Source organism: Strix aluco, chromosome 14 (genome assembly GCF_031877795.1).
Source record: "Strix aluco isolate bStrAlu1 chromosome 14, bStrAlu1.hap1, whole genome shotgun sequence".
Lineage (NCBI taxonomy): Eukaryota > Metazoa > Chordata > Aves > Strigiformes > Strigidae > Strix > Strix aluco.
In genome coordinates, this window is record NC_133944.1 from 5,318,913 (window position 1) to 5,334,361 (window position 15,449).

Below are 15,449 nucleotides of genomic sequence, written 5' to 3' on the forward strand. Positions count from 1 at the left end.
TTAAAAAATCAGGACAATTGCAGTGGTTAATGAAATTTTTTACTTTGGGAATACATGTTTGGGAGTACATACTTCTACTTCACAATTCTTGAGTTCTTTATTTCACTTCTATAATTTACTTAATTCTAAGTGCATAGTTGTAATGCTTCCATGATTTGTACATAAAGGAACATCAAGCATCATCTCAGAGGGCAAAGTGATTATATTTGAGTAATTTCCCATGCTAAAAATCTTAGCCTTTAGGTATCTGATTAAGACGCATCGTTTCTCCTTATATCAATATAATTAGTATCACTGCAAACACATCCTCAGTAGGACAGATATGTTTCAAAAAAACAATTCTGCGCATGTGTTTGAGTTCAGCCATGATAATTAATGTGCAGTAACACTTGGAGAAGAGTAGCACTCTTAGGAGAGGAGCGTGTATTCCCAGCAGTCTGCTGCTGGGTGGGAGCAAACAAAATGCAGGGAGATGCTTCCCATTCAATTCAATGGGAGATGCTTTCAATTCAAAGAAATACTGGTGTTTGGCTATGTCACTGAGAGAACAGGAGTTGTACGAAGTCTGAAAGAAGACAATTGTCCGCTAATATGTCTCATCATCAGTTTTAGGCTGTAAATAGCCAGTCCGTAAGTATTTGCACAGTGCAGCCTAGGCATGGGGTGGCCCGACTGCTGCCTGAGAGGGTGTTGTGAATACAAGAGCGAATAGGACAGGCTTTTGGCTTACTGTAGCAAACTCAGCAATGGATGTCTTTGTTTTTCTGGCTATTAAATTCCAGAAATACTATGGTATTCATTTAAGAGGTGGGTATGATTTTCCCCAGCTGGCAGCGCAAAGTAATAAAGGAAGAGACATACAGCTCCACTGCTCTGCCCTGCTACTCTGGATGTATTAGGAAAAGCTTTTAAGAGATGAAAGGAGTAGGGAATGGGCAGAGTGTGCTTCCAGCTAAGCACAAACAGAAGGGGAGTGATTTGATTGAGCTAGGAAGAAAGTATTTGTACCCAAACCAAGAAGAGATGCAGGAGCATTTGTGAAAATCAATTTCTTTTCCAGATTCATGCTAATATGTTCTGACTTACACAGGTGTAAATGGAAAGAGAAAGCTTAACCTTTAGATGCTTGTCAGAAATACAGGAAGGATTGCATGCAATAGAATTGGATTGAATTATAATTCAGGCAGTGAGTTAAAACAGAGACAACCTGCTTGTATTGATGGGTACAAATTTCTTGTCTAGTGTTATATTGAATTTCTCTCTCAGTGTTTTCTCCATTTCTTCGTCTGCAAGGATTCTGATTTCCACCAGATCCATATTATCCTTATAATTGTACTTTATCTCAGTGAGTTTCCAGCCCACCAGAGCCCGGATGCCATCAGCAGTCTGCAGGCTGCAGATAGACTTTGTCACAAACAGCGAGTCTGGCGCTGTCTGCAGGTGGGTGTTGCTGGCTCTGAACTCTTCGATGTCTCGTGGCTGAAGGGTAAAGAGATAAACCTGACGGCAAACTTCTTTCTCCACGTTATGGAAAGTGGAGACACTTTGGTTGGGAACCCACTGCTTCCTTTTCACCTTCTCGAGGTACCAGACCCCGCTCTCCTCCAGGAAGCGAAAGACCCCAGGAGTCTGCAGCTGGTCTCTCCCTGAAATCAGCTCCATTGGCTGCCACATCTGGTAAGCTATTCCAAACCCACCGTCCACAATGTAGGATTTGCCATCAAGCACCACTTTTAGCAGCAGATGATCGATTTCATCTGCATACGCATTGTACTCTGGGACATAAACTTTTGATCCCAGAAGGGTGACATCGTAACCGAGGGTTTTCAGGACCCACGATAAAAGGTGGTTGTTTTCCATGCACCAGCCCCCACGTTTCTTCCTCACTATCTTGTTGTAAGTCGCTTCTAGGTCCAGCTCAATGCTTTCCCCACAGTGGATGCTGAGGTTTTCAAAAGGGACTGCTCGGATGTGGTGCTGGAATACATCCGTCAAGGTAGCCAGATCCGGCTTATCGTAGGAGCCCTGGTAAGAAATTCTGGTGAAATATTCCTTGATGTCCATGCTGCCTCAGAGAGGGTGGAAAAAAAAAAATAGGTTGTGTCAGAAGTGACGGAAGGATTTTCCGTTATAATGGGGCCCTCATCAGTATGGGCAGCCTGGCCAGCAGAGGAGGGGGATTTGACTAATGGCCCCATCAAAGGCAGCTGAGTGTGAGTATTAGCACCAAGGGAAGCCAATGGGACACTGCTGATGAGCACAAATGTTATTTTTAATTGTTTCTTTTACAGCTGTGAGGAGAGGCTCCAGCTGTGCTAAGCACATTTCAGTAGAGAGCTCCTGCCCAGCAAAGCTACAAATCTCCGTAGGAAGGAACAAAACACAGTAGCAGCACTGTTTCCCTGCTAGAAATTATAGGAACCGAGACTCTCCAGATCTGAACTGCTTTACTCGTGGTTTGACTCAGCAAAGCAGAAGCAGGAAACAAATGCTCCCACTCTTGCAGAGCAATCCAGAGCCTCCTCTGCAACCAAATCTGAAATAAATCTGCCCTGCCATGGTATTTCCTTCATTGTTTAGGCAGCCTGGCACGAGCTGGTCTCACCTGCTCCTGCTCTCCATGCTGGCAGTAGCAGACGTCCTGGAGTGCAGAAGGGTATTTTGGGGGCAGAAAAGGGAGGGGTTTTGCTGCATCTGGTGTGAGCCACCTCCCTGCAGCACACCTAGCTTCCCAGCTCTGCTAATCACAGTCCCACATCAGCAGCAGGACGACACCAATATTTGGGCCAAAACTGCAAGTTTCAAGGGGCCTCACATTTTCTGACATCATTTTTTGGGAGGCACTTGCTCCTTCAACTCATAGCCTCCCCAGTGGCGGGTGGCTGCCCATGGGTAAAGGACCAGGCATCGCCCTCCCCAGCACGGCAGAAGAGCTCAGTGGGAGGCTGTTTCACGAGCACGGGGGTGGAAAGCAGCTGGAGCCCTCCCAGCCCTCCTAAGGAAACAAGAAAGGGATTTTGATGTAGCCAAGTGCTTTTGTTACTCCTCCCCAGGCACTGCTAAATTTCAGGCATCTCTGAGTATGGAGCAATGTTGTTCAGATTACTGACGCGAGAGGTCCCAAAATGTTCTCAAGTTCCTGTATACAATTCTTAAGGTAAAATCATAAGAAAAAGTCCAACTGTTCCAACAGGATTAAATTCTGAATCTGGTGAGAAATGGCACACCCCAAATTCCATGGCAATTTTGGAAAGATACTTTCAGTATATAAACAAAGCAATGAAAATGAAAAATTTCCATTTGGCACAATGTCCTGGCAGAAGCAGAGGGTGCCCCAGTTTGGCTACACACGTTTCCCAACCTTTAGGATAGAAGCATTACAGAAATCTGTAACTATTGCATCATGGCCACTGCCACGTCTTTGATATCCAGCAAGCAGGCCTGAATGATGCACCATTGGGTGAAGAGCATCATCGGATGATTATTCAGGGGAAAAATGTTGTTCAGCTTTGGGTGCATTCCCAAGCTTTACCCCAAAACCCCAGAACTACAACTCTACTGATTCTTGAAAACTTGGCAGAAACTTAGTTCTTGCCCTGTGAACTTTTAACCAGCATCACCAGCAATGAGCTGTTCTTCCCTTTCTTTCTCCCCTTCTTTCACTTTCACAGGCAAAACACGTATAGTAACATTTACTTAAAGGCAAAATGTTGTGGGGTTTTTCTGTCTGTCTGTCCATCTCTTGAGGGTGTTTATAAGGCCCTTTCAACCGTGGTTTCTGAAATCAGTGAGGGGGCACAAATGCCCGATCTGCTTGAGGCTGATAAGTGAGTAAATAAACCAACGTATCTATTGTAACAAGCAGCTGTGCATTCCCCAATCTGCTGTTACACCATTTTCTGCCAGGTTTTGTCTTCAAACATTTAACTTCCTGGTTAGAGAGCACTTAGCTACTGAGATTCAGGGTTTAAAAAAAAGGCTTACCTGGAAAATCAGTTCAACCACCAGTGATTCTCCCGTGTCTGGGTGGGGGGAAGGTTTTAGGCTAAAGCAAGTGGTGTGGCTGGCTGTCCTTTAGTGAGCACAGATGGGGCTTGAGGATTTTTCTCCAGCTCCTCTTCAGGGGACTGCCTTTTCCCTCAACTTGCTTTTGCCCGCCTCTGTTAGATTGCAAAAGCTGATGAAAAAAAAAAAAAAAAACAAACTAAAAAAAAAAAACCCGAAGGGTGGAGCACAAGAGCTGTAGTGAGCAAGCAAAACCAAAAGCACTGGCTCGACATGCATGCAAAACCTGGTTGTTATTAGAGCAGAGGCTGCTTTGCATTTTCACTCATTTCATGCTTTCTGCAGAAGCTAGATTGGGCTGTGAAGAAAAGGGTATTTTTTTGCTTTGGTAGCTAGCTGAACGCACTCGGGTAATATATCTATTTTTTTCCCAGGTGTTAGGTTACTATTTGTTTGGAAACATGGGGAAGAAATCTTGCATGCATTCAATCTGAGAAGATTTTTGCACTGTTTCTGAGAAGTAGCAACGCCCTGGCACAGTAAATTGCACCTGCAATCCCCTTGCCCCAGTCAGCACACGCAAGAACTTTGGCATTGCCTTCGCTTAATTTGCTCTCTGTCCTTTATGTGCAATTTTTTATTGCAGTACATTTCATAGAATGTAAGAAAGCACTGGGACAGCAGTGTGTCTTCTTTGCCCACAAGTAGCACCTGAGGATGTGGCGGTGGTGAAGAAGCTCTTGGCAAAGTGATGACTATGGAGTGCTAACACATAGGGTGCTCCATCCTTCCCCAGTGTTTCATACTGCTTTTGTATCTACAAATTTTCTTGCATTTTGCCAAGCTAAGTCTTATACAAGCTGTATATACAGCTGGATTCTTTCCTGTTAGTTCCCCAAGAGTAGGTCCAGTCCTTCACGTTTAGCACCAACGGCAAGTTTCAAGCTAACTGATTTATTGGAATAATTAGCAGAGATAATAAATAAGAGCAAACAGAGATGTCTGTGGTAACGCATTACACAGCTCCACTCTCGTATCAGAATGTGGCTCTTTATCATCCCATCAGTGGCTGGTGTTTGACTCCACAAGTGAGAACAAATGCCCAATCCAAGAGGCCCTGAAGGGAATGGATTACCTGCCCTCGTCAGGCTCCCCTGGGCAGATCCAGCTTGGTACAAAGAGCAAGTTGGTATTCCTGGGTGGATCTTGCCGTACGTGGAATAATCCCTTCTCTTCCCACAGGCTAAGAGCTGCTCATTTTGACAAAGAGAAGCCAATAGCCGAGCAGGCAGACCCACAGTCCTGGTGGGAACCGTAACGAAAAGAAGCCTGTGGGCCCGTTGCTGTGCAATGTGTGAGCAGATCCTTGCCCATTTTGGGACCACAGACGGTGCCAGAATTGAACACTTGCTGTGCTCCCTCAGGCAAGCGTGTGCAGTGGTTGGGGATCTGTTCCAGCTAACTCTGGGGTCCCATTAAGACACAAGTGTTTTCACACAAGTAGGAGTCAACCCCATTTCTCCTGGTACTTTGATACTCAGCTTTTCTCAACTCCTCTCCCTATAATGTGGCTCTGATCTTGAGCATTTTCTTCCTATGTCTTTCCAATGTTCATCCCAACTCACTAGCTTATGCTGCCATTCCTGCATCACTTCCTTTTTCTCCCTATCCTGCACATTTTGCTCCTCAAGCCATTAAAACCACGAGCTCTCATTCTCCCCAGGCGTGCCCAAGGCCATCAGAGGACAAAGCTCACTCAATGAACAATAAAAGTAAGAAAAGGCTGATCCTGACCCAGGAGCCTTGCTGGACTCTGTTTGCATTTCAGCTCTGTGCCAGATCATTGGGGCTATTTTCAGGCTTGGTGGGACAATAAATTGCAATCACGGCTGCTGGGTAATGCAGCCATGAGGTGCCTGCACCCATCGCCAAAAGCAGCAAAGGCAAAGTCCAGCTTGGGCGGGCTGGGTTGCAGGAAGCATGACTGCGGGGTGAAGGTGTAAACGGGAATGTCCTTGGAAAGGATATTGCTGTCCACCTGAACACTGTAACACAGTTTCCCAGCCTTGGCAAGCACTGAAGCTGGTTGAGCTTTTCCTGGAAGACCCCCACTGTAATTGCACTTGCAGTGCAATTATATGCTGCAATATTTGCCTGGGGAAATAAAAGTACAGGGTGCCCTATTTGGGGTAACTGTCAAGTGTCTGCTCACTGTTAAGCAGCTCCCCTGTATAATGAACTCTGTGATGGGCTGCATAACAAAGCAAGGTATATTTATATTATATTATATTATATTTATATTATATTATATTATATTATATTATATTATATTATATTATATTATATTATATTATATTATATTATATTATATGGTTGCTTAATATACAGACTATTTGGTATTCTACTTAAATATCTGGGTTTTTTAGGGAGGAGACTGTTAAAGTAATAAGACAGTCAAGGTGTTTTAAATGGAATTAGTGTAAAATCATAAACTCTTACACAAGGTCAGATTTTCCCATCTTGCTCAGCTCTGAGTCGCTGAGAAAGGAAACACTGCACACCCTGAGCCGAGTGGCTGGGTCTAGACTTTCACTTCCAAAGGGAATTAATAGATGTAGTCTGCCCTAATACAAGACTGGTAAATAATATTCTTGGCCTATAAATACAATTCCTAATGGCAGAACTCCCTCATGATTTATATTCATTGCCTTTCTTGCGTGATTATAGATATCAGATAGCTGTGGCTACATATCTTTCTCTATTTGTATCTGCAGATTCCATCATGTACAGTTTTTGTGGTGTCAACCCCAGCAGCCGAAGGATGAGCCTGCAACTATGGCACCAACTTCTGCCCATGGGATGACAGAAGGGAGTAGCTGTGCTGGACGTTGCTTGGCTTTTTCTCGGTATCTGAGCTTTCTGTACCTGATTGTCCACCTTACCTGGGGCTGCTGCGGCCAGTGAACTCTTTATCAAACATTTTGGGTAACTCAGGCTTTCACAGCAGCTCTTTGGCCTATTTTCCCCCTCCCCACTAGCTCCTTCATGAGAAATGCTGTCCTACCTGGGCCCACATACTTTTCCAACTGGTACGTCCACGACCCCCAAACTCCTCTGGTTTTTCCTTCTGAAGGGTCTGCTTCAAGAAAAGCTGATCAGCAGTTAGCAGCAGTCTTCTCTGGGGTCTGGAGTATGCAGGTCATGATCCCAGAAGCAAAATAAACCAAAACTCACTCTGCCACACTCGGACACAGTTTTCTCATGCAGCACTTGGATGTGCCTATAAGGCAGCACCAGGAGGTCAGCTTGTATGGGCGGGCAAGGAGTGGGGGTCCCAGTCCCAGGCAGGGAAGGCAGCTCATGCAAAGGGTTGGCAGATCCCAGCCCCTTCCACGCTGAGTGTTTGGAGCAATGCAGAGCTGCAGACACGGCTGCAATTTCCACTCCTTTCTTCCGTGTTTAATTTTCCCCCTCCTCAGCTCCCACAAGCGCTGCTCAAAACGCTCCTTACCAGACCGGAGGTAAGACAGCACCAGCAGGGTCACATGGAAGTGGTTTCAAACAAGAAATTCAGTGTGGCAGGAACAGGATCAGAAAGCAAATCTTCTCCCCAGGGCCCAGGGGCAGAGTCAACAGCTCCCTCCCCAGCCCAGGGTACCTCTGTCTGCAGCCACCCCCCAGCAGCCGTGGGGCTGCCCCTGGTCAGGGCACCCTCCTGGTGAGCAGGAGGTGGCTGCATGATTCGTTCCCACCATGAATGTCAGCAAACGGTGGGTGTTTTTTCCCCTTCCTAAAAGTTCAAACCACCACATCAGCATGCAGCGCCACTGCTTCCTGCAACACTTGGCAGAGCGGGGCACAGGGCTTTGGCTCCCTCCCAAAATCATCGGGGAGGTAGGGATTGCCTCGGCAGCCTCCCAGGGAGCTTGGACACCCAGCATTTGCTTGTGCCTGAGATTTTACTTTTGCAACTTTGCAAGAAGTACACGACTCCCTCCCCTCTGCATCTGATCCTTGCGCACACTGCCACAAAAATATTCCAGCGCTCCCCAAATCAGTATGTAATATACCCAGAGCACCTCTGGAGACCCAGGATGTTAGTCTTTCTCTCTTCATTTCAATGTCCTATCTAGAAATTGGAAACATTCCGTTTTCCTGTCTTTTTGTGCAAATAAATGCTCCCATGATTAACCAGTTAATAACTGCCGTCATGTCACGCTGTCGCTGCCGAAGGGAAGTATGACAGAGTAATATGTAACGGGGCATCGGCACTGCTGGCTGGACCCTGAGACAGTTTCATTTCACGCTTTCTAATGAGAGCTGTCAAAAGCCTACTCTGGACAATTTCCAAATGGGAAGATTTGGAAAAATTTGGGGCTGAAACGCCGTTACAGAGGTGCAGCCGGGCAGAATAGGCACCCATGGCAGAGCCCACAAACAAAGCAGATGGTCTATGGGGAAATACTCCATTGCTAAAGACCAGTTTATAACTCTCTTTAATTTCACCACATTTTCACCATAGCTGCTTGGTAATTGCAGGGCAATGCATCTTCCTGTGTGGGGACAGAAAGGCCTTGTTTGAAAATAAAGATGTTGTGCTGGTCTAGTCCAGAAGTCAACATAAGACATCCTGTTAAAATTAATTACCTGACCATGTGCAAAAATTCTGTACACTTGCTAAACAAACAGATAAAATAGCCTGTGACCTGGGCACATGCAGTTCCACTCACTTAGGTATGACCTGCCTGCACAAAGAGGATTCACAAGTCAACAGTCTCTATCAGGCACATAAATGGCTGGGTATTCAAACCTGTGTGCCACATGCAAAACAATATCGTTGCAAGATATTTTAAGAGGAAAATAGTCCCAGCTAATCAACATGTGCACTGACTAAAGGAGAGTTATATATGTGTATGAATACGGAGTTCACTGAAATTCTTTTGGTGAGCTCATATTTGGGATAGCAGAGAGGTGCCGATGAAACACTCGCAATATTTCTGCGACTGGGATATGAAGCAGCAGAAGAAACATCTCAAAGGGAAATAGTCCTTAATTTTCCTACATGGAAAATATCTTGGCTTTATAATTGATGTGTTCGCTATATAGTGATCTAATTTATATTACTGGACAACTTATATATTTATGTATATATAATCATATTTATTAGCTCTGAAAAAAAAAAAAATCAGCAGCAGTCATTATTTATGAGCAGTGAAACTACCAAGCTCCATCTTCATCAGGGTTAAATTGTCCTTATTCCACCAAAGCCACAGAGTAATGCTACCTTCGGTCTCCTGGCTTTCTGACTCAGAAAAAACTGGATGCTCAAAATTAGAGAATTTTTGGGGTTTTTTAGGTGCCCTTGCATAAATATCTCACTTTAAGTCAATTTCTGGTAAAGATTGAGACTAGGACTCAAGTCTTTCAAGTTATTTCATCATAAGCTAATCAGCACCTAATAGTGGCTTGTTTTGAAAAAGTCTTAACCTTTCTTTTCTTTACGAAGTCTTTGAAAGCCAAATTCAGCTCAACTTTCTCTTTCAGACTGTTAACGGAAGTGAATCATTTGTAAAACTCTGCTGAGAAGAAAATTGGAAATAATGCTAAAAAAGGTTAGAGGTCTTTTGTGTAAAATGGTAACGCAGCTTCTCCTTCTGTATCGTTTTGGTCTCCTCTGCCACAATATATATCTGAAATAAAATGAGATCCAGAGAGTTATGGAGTCAAAAAGCAATTTCCACATGAGCAAACTAGAGGTAGTAAGATGTCTCTGTTTCCAAAAGAGGAAAAGCTTAAGAAAAAAAATGCAGTTGGTATATGCAGTTAATCAGCAATGTACTTGAATTTACCAAGCTTTGTGTTCATCTGATTAGCTCAATTTCAGATTCAGATTACTATTATTAATGTTAATTTTTATAGTGGATATTTAAAGATCCATCTAGCACAGCATTAGAATTGGAGCGTATCCACTAAATTAGGTGGCAAGCCACGAACGTTTACTGGTACGAGTTTGTTCTCCAACACTATATTGAATTTGTCTTTCAGTGTCTTCTCAACCTCTTCATCTGTAAGAGTTGTGATCTGCACCACATCCATGTCGTCCATGTAGTTATACTTCATCTCAGTGAAGGTCCATCCAACTAAGGCGTAAAGCCCTTCAGTGGTCTGGAGGCTGCAGATGGACTTCTTCCGAAGTATGTTATCTGGAGACACTTGTAGGTACGTGTTTAGCTCCTGGAAGTCATCTATATGCCGTGGCTCGAGAGTGAATGTATATATTTTTCTGATATTCCCCAGTTCTGGAGTATCAGTGAAAGGGACACTTTGCTCGGGAATATAATGCTTCCTTTTGACTTTCTCAAAGAACCAGGTGCCATTGTCTTCCATGAAGCGGAAGATGCCGGGGGTCTGGGGTTGATCCTTCCCAGAAATCAACATCAGTGGCTGCCACGACTGGTAGGCACCGCCAAAACCGGCATCTACTATGTAGGAATCTCCCTTGATCACCACCTTCAGTAGGATATGATTCATCTCAGCAGTGTACGCCCTCTCTGCTGGTTCATAACTATTTCCTCCAAGAATACAGGTGTCATAGCCTAATTCTTGCAAGGCCCAAAATAAAAGGTGGTTGCTTTCCAGGCACCATCCACCACGATTCTTCCTCACAATCTTATTGTAAGTAGACTGTAAATCCAGTTTGACGGGCTCCCCACAATGCATGCTGAGGTTTTCAAAAGGAATTGCCTGGATGTGATGCTGGAAAATGTCTGTTAAGGTTTGCAAGTCTGCATCCTTATGGGACTTGTTGTAAGAAATTCTTGCGAAATACTCTTGAATGTTCATTTTGCCTGTGTGAGCAGAAAAATAGCCAGTTACTGTTGTGCAGCTGTCAAGGGGTTCACTCCTATTTCTGTAGCACAGGTTAACCAGCCTGCAAATGGAACCTAGGCCGTTTTATTGAGGATTTGAAAGAAATCTGTGCCCTTGATAGGAGATGAATGCAGGCGAGGCCTGCCTGTGTCATCTGTATTTCTTAAAAAAGAGATGAGGATAGGAGCAGGTGACAATAATGCTTTCTCTGGCTCAGATGTTGCCTTCAACCCAGGTGAATGTTTTTCCTATGGGAAGGCACGGCAGGTGGCACAACAGAATCTCTGGCCCCATGTAAGGTGCTACGTGACAAAAAATTAATAGAACTGACAAACAACAGGTTTGCAGAAATGCTGCTAGACCATACCGGCATAGAATTCAAAGCAATTTCTTACTGCCTCTTTTACCATATCAGATAAGCAATTCTTTATTTATCCCACAGGTAATTTAACTGGAAGGATTTTACATTCGTGGCTTCAGCTAACTGGGATGAACATCTCCGTGTGTCACCATTTTAGACATTTAGCCGTCCATGTGAAGTAGGTTGTTGTGTTCTTAACCTCTTCAGTTTCCCTGTGGAGTTTAGACAGAGCTTTGACCCTGGCTGTTGAAAGGAAGGAACACTTAGTTTTTCTATAACCCAAGGGCCAGGGGAATTGATAATTACTAAGAATACATTCAAGACATATTCTGTGGCTTTGGGTTCCTTTTACCATCATTTACAAACCAAAGGCCTTAGTTTCAGGTCAAATTATTGGATATATTTTGTGTCTTCATATCTCCAATCCCTTTTCCTTTCCTTAGCAGAACGAGACCATCATCGGTACTGGCTGCATGGTCAAGATGCAAAAGGTTCCCTATAACACTTCTAATCCACTGACTCATCTGGTATCTGTAAGGATTTCTCTTGCCTTTTATTGAGATTTAACTTGGCTTTTTTCCATGCAAGGGTATTTGTTTTCCAGAATGATTCACAGTCTGCTAAGGACTGTATTAATTTCCAAAAGGTCTGAGGATTTCTTTCTCCTTGAAATTGGTTGCACGTTCCCTGGGAGGATTTTCCAAAAATCAGTTGATGTAGATGAGATGGGAGAGATTACCTTCCAGCGACTATTCTCTGCTTTGGTCCAAGTTCTCCCCTAGCAGTGACCAGCAGCGTGACCCAATGTCCATGCCAGCACTTGAGCGAGTGCTGGGAGCTTTTGAAGATCCCACCTCAAATATATAGGTGGAAATCCCCCCGCCCCAGCAGGTGAGCAAAACAGGTGACCTGATCTCTAGACTTGGACCCCAATTTTGATGCCAGCAGCAAAACTCACTTGACTCGGTTGTATTGCTCCTGATCTGCACTGGTACCAGGATTCAGACTGGCTGATGCACAAGCACAGGAAAATGTAAAAAAAGAGAGGACTATCCCAGTAAGGGAATACGAAATACACATTTTCACTTCAAAAGGACCCAAAGAAGCTACATGAAAAACAGTAATGGGTCTTTTGATACTGCGTTTTATGGGTTTTTTCCATCCCTTTTTTAGGACAAGGGCACTCATCTCTGGCAGGATCTCCTTGGAAACGCTGGTTGTAGAAAGCCATTCCCTCCCCAACAGACAGTGCACGTGTACACTTGCAAGCTCATCCTGTGGTTCTCTGCCTCGTTCTTCTTTCTGTTCCCACTTTTAGCCATTTTGCACAGCCAGACAGAAACGTCTTTTCTTTATGATGGTCTCAAGCTGAATCTCTATGACCAGGAGGGACCCAAGTGACTCCATGAGCCTGGTGGGTCTGATATGCTTGAAATTTGCTTTCAAGCAAAAACCGATCAGGCCCTGCTCTGGGCCAGCAGCAGAAGACCTGATGCCCTCTGTATAACCTGTCTCCTGGGTCTGGGTGTCCCCATCACCCCAGCGAGAGAGTCTAACCAGCTCCCTCCCCTCTTCCAGGCACGAGCAACCTCCCCATGGAGAGCCTCCACGGGGCGCTGGCAATGAGGCTTTGGGAAAAGTATTTTGGGAAATGTGCAGGCTGTGCCTCAGTTTCCCCAGCTGCCTCTTCTCTGGCCTCATCAATTTAAAGTCTGTATAGCAGAGACAGCCCCGTGGGGGCTGACAAAATGGGCTCTGATCCCAATGAATACTTACAGAGGTTTAAGGATAATAAAGCTGCACTACAAACTCATTGGCATTAGGGAGCATTCAGGTAAACCAGCGGTTACTCCCTTGCCTTCTCGGAGGCAGCTTTTCTACTTGGCACAACTGTTCCCACCGCACTAGTGATGGGGCTGCAGCAGCAAGCAAGCCCTCACCCAGGGCACAGTTTGCATTCCAAAAGTGGGTTGCCAAATACCTTAGGCCTCAGTCCGGATCTCAGCCTTGTTTACTTTTGCTCCTGCAGCAGCCGAGCTTTGTTCAGCATTTGTACAGCTTGGTGGTTAGCGAGATTCAGACGTTAGTTCTGCCTGTCTGCAAGCGTCCCTGGGGATCACTGTGTCCTTCCATAATTAGGCTGGATATTAGGAACAGTTCTCTGCTAAAATTCATGAGAGGCTTCCCCCGTTGGATCCTCTTGCACGTGCCTATACCATTCTTTTGATTTTAAGCTACACTGAGTCAGTTTTTTCATGCACTGTGGCACAGCATAAGGGGATAGTTTAAGTCTCGGGCACCTGATCTTTGTACTTGGACAATGTCCTTGCAATGCAACCCGTGCTGTCGGCCCTGGGGTTGCTGTAATTGATACTTGGCTAATACGCCTACAGTGCTAAGCACAGGGTATGCAGACCCACCAGGGTGGGCTTTTCCAAACAGGCTGACCCGCAGCTGCAGGATGAAGTTAAAGATCAGGCACTTACCTCCCAGACAGCGAGCTCAGGCTTTCCACCCCAGATGGCTCCAAAGTTCCCAGGAAGAGTTGTGGAGGGAACTGCTGCTCTTAAAGGTCCAGGCTGCCTTTACTGCCTGGCAGGGACAGAGTTATCCTCCAGCAGAACAAGAAAAGAGGGGAGAGAGTTTCTGCTGTTATAATATTCTATATTCTGATGGGTTTATTGGGTTTTTTTCTATTGACGTATGTGCAGAAAGCCCTGTCACACAACTCATGGTGTTAGGTGCTGTACAGAGAGCCTGAAAATGATCCAGTCCTCAAATTGGTTACAATATTGAGTAGATTGTAACCTCCCACGTTACTGATTGAGAACTGAAGCCCTCCAGGAATGCAAAGGAGAAACACAGTATGGGTATTGCAAGCAACTTTTGTAAGCGGTTATAACCCCGTCCTCAACCCCGCAGGTCACTCAGGTGCTTCAGTCTCTGGCGCACCTTGATGGCTGCACCCATGCTGAAGCAGCAAAGCCATAGTGCAAATTTTGATACAGATTTTCCGTTGTGGACACTCAAATGGCCTGGATCCCTGTAGGAAGCTGCTTATGTTAGAGAGATAGTAATCCAAGCCAAGAACTCATTAATTTGCTGGTGGGGATGGCAATCACTGAATTAATCACACTGCGCTGAGCTATCCTTCATGGCTGATACCAGACCCTGAAAGCAACAAGGTCAGACTGGCCAAGTCATGTAGCTGTGTAAATCCCCTTGGGTTCAAAGAGAAGCCCTGTCCTTCGGCAGTGAGGATGCTGCTCCCGGAGAGCGCTGCGCTCCCTGAGCCTGCTATGCCTTTAAGGATTTGGCTCCAAAGTTAGCGATAAGGGAAAAACAAACCAGTGCAATCTGCAATGAAGAGCCTCTTTTTTTTTCCCTTTCCAACAGAGAGCTTCCCTCGATTGCTCAGCAATAAAATCTGCTTCTGTGGGTGTGCTGAGCAGGAGGGCCAGAAGCGCTGAGCTGTGCCACAAAGCGGGCAGCAGCCAGAGCAGGGGATGGGGCGCACGCTCGAGAAGATGAATCAGCTGAAAGGAAAGTGGTTTTTCTGTTATTGTGGGCCCTTCACATGCTGAATCTCTGCGGCAATGGGCATAATGCCCTACTTCTTCCCCTGAGCCTATAAAACAGCCCAAAGCACAAGAAATACCCAGGCACGGGGAGAGGAACAGGCACAGCCCATTCTAGGTGTTTCCCATGTCTCTTCCCACAAACGATGGAGCTGCTTGGCTCTGCATGGACCTTCTCCTGCCCCACACCTCTGCAAGACCCGGCCGGGCTTTTACCTCTGTCCCAGTGCTCTGCCCCAGCTGCCAGGCTGCTGTGAGGATAAACCCACCGAGTTTAGCTCGTTTAGCTCTTCCACTAACATGGGGACCAAAGAAAGATACAGCTTGCACACAAGCCAGGTCCTGGGACAGCTTCTTCTGACCATCTCTGTTGCAAGCTGCTGGTCCACGCTATAAGAAGCCCCTTTGTCTTCTGCAATCGACATTTCATTTCCCTATAGCATGGGGGAGCCTCATGCGCTGTAAGGGACTATTGCACACATGCAGCCAAGCACATATAGAGTGTTTGACTCTGGGAAGACGGGATTTGGGGAACTCTCTGTGTCTCTACAAAATACATTGTGCAGAATAGCAGCAGCTTTTATTAACTATAACCTGCTAGTTAGGGAAAGCTGCACACTTTGCATAACAAAGGG

General features: G+C 45.4%; 2 protein-coding genes across 3 annotated transcripts; both read right to left on the bottom strand.

The window, feature by feature from the left end:
* Window positions 1-17: 17 nt before the first annotated feature.
* LOC141929975 (arylamine N-acetyltransferase, pineal gland isozyme NAT-3) lies at window positions 18-7,510 on the bottom strand. Of its 2 annotated transcripts, none has more exons than XM_074840173.1 (3): window positions 7,070-7,510; window positions 3,985-4,160; window positions 18-2,065 (listed from the first exon to the last, which is right to left on the bottom strand). In XM_074840173.1, exon 3 carries the CDS (start codon window positions 2,062-2,064, stop codon window positions 1,192-1,194), a length of 873 nt encoding a protein of 290 aa, XP_074696274.1. In that variant the 5' UTR covers window position 2,065; window positions 3,985-4,160; window positions 7,070-7,510; the 3' UTR covers window positions 18-1,191. The 2 variants fall into 2 exon arrangements, with proteins under 2 accessions (XP_074696274.1, XP_074696273.1); XM_074840172.1 differs by having other exon boundaries at window positions 3,985-4,177.
* Window positions 7,511-9,108: 1,598 nt separating this feature from the next.
* Window positions 9,109-15,408, bottom strand: LOC141929973 (arylamine N-acetyltransferase, liver isozyme-like). The gene is made up of 2 exons (XM_074840169.1): window positions 13,723-15,408; window positions 9,109-10,853 (listed from the first exon to the last, which is right to left on the bottom strand). The coding sequence occupies exon 2, from the start codon at window positions 10,846-10,848 to the stop codon at window positions 9,955-9,957; it is 894 nt and encodes a 297-aa protein (XP_074696270.1). The 5' UTR covers window positions 10,849-10,853; window positions 13,723-15,408; the 3' UTR covers window positions 9,109-9,954.
* Between the last annotated feature and the right edge of the window lie 41 nt (window positions 15,409-15,449).

Bases quoted from the DNA above. Each gene is read 5' to 3' on its own strand.
- LOC141929975 (XM_074840173.1), bottom strand. From the start codon at position 2,064: ATGGACATCAAGGAATATTTCACCAGAATTTCTTACCAGGGCTCCTAC.
- LOC141929973 (XM_074840169.1), bottom strand. From the start codon at position 10,848: ATGAACATTCAAGAGTATTTCGCAAGAATTTCTTACAACAAGTCCCAT.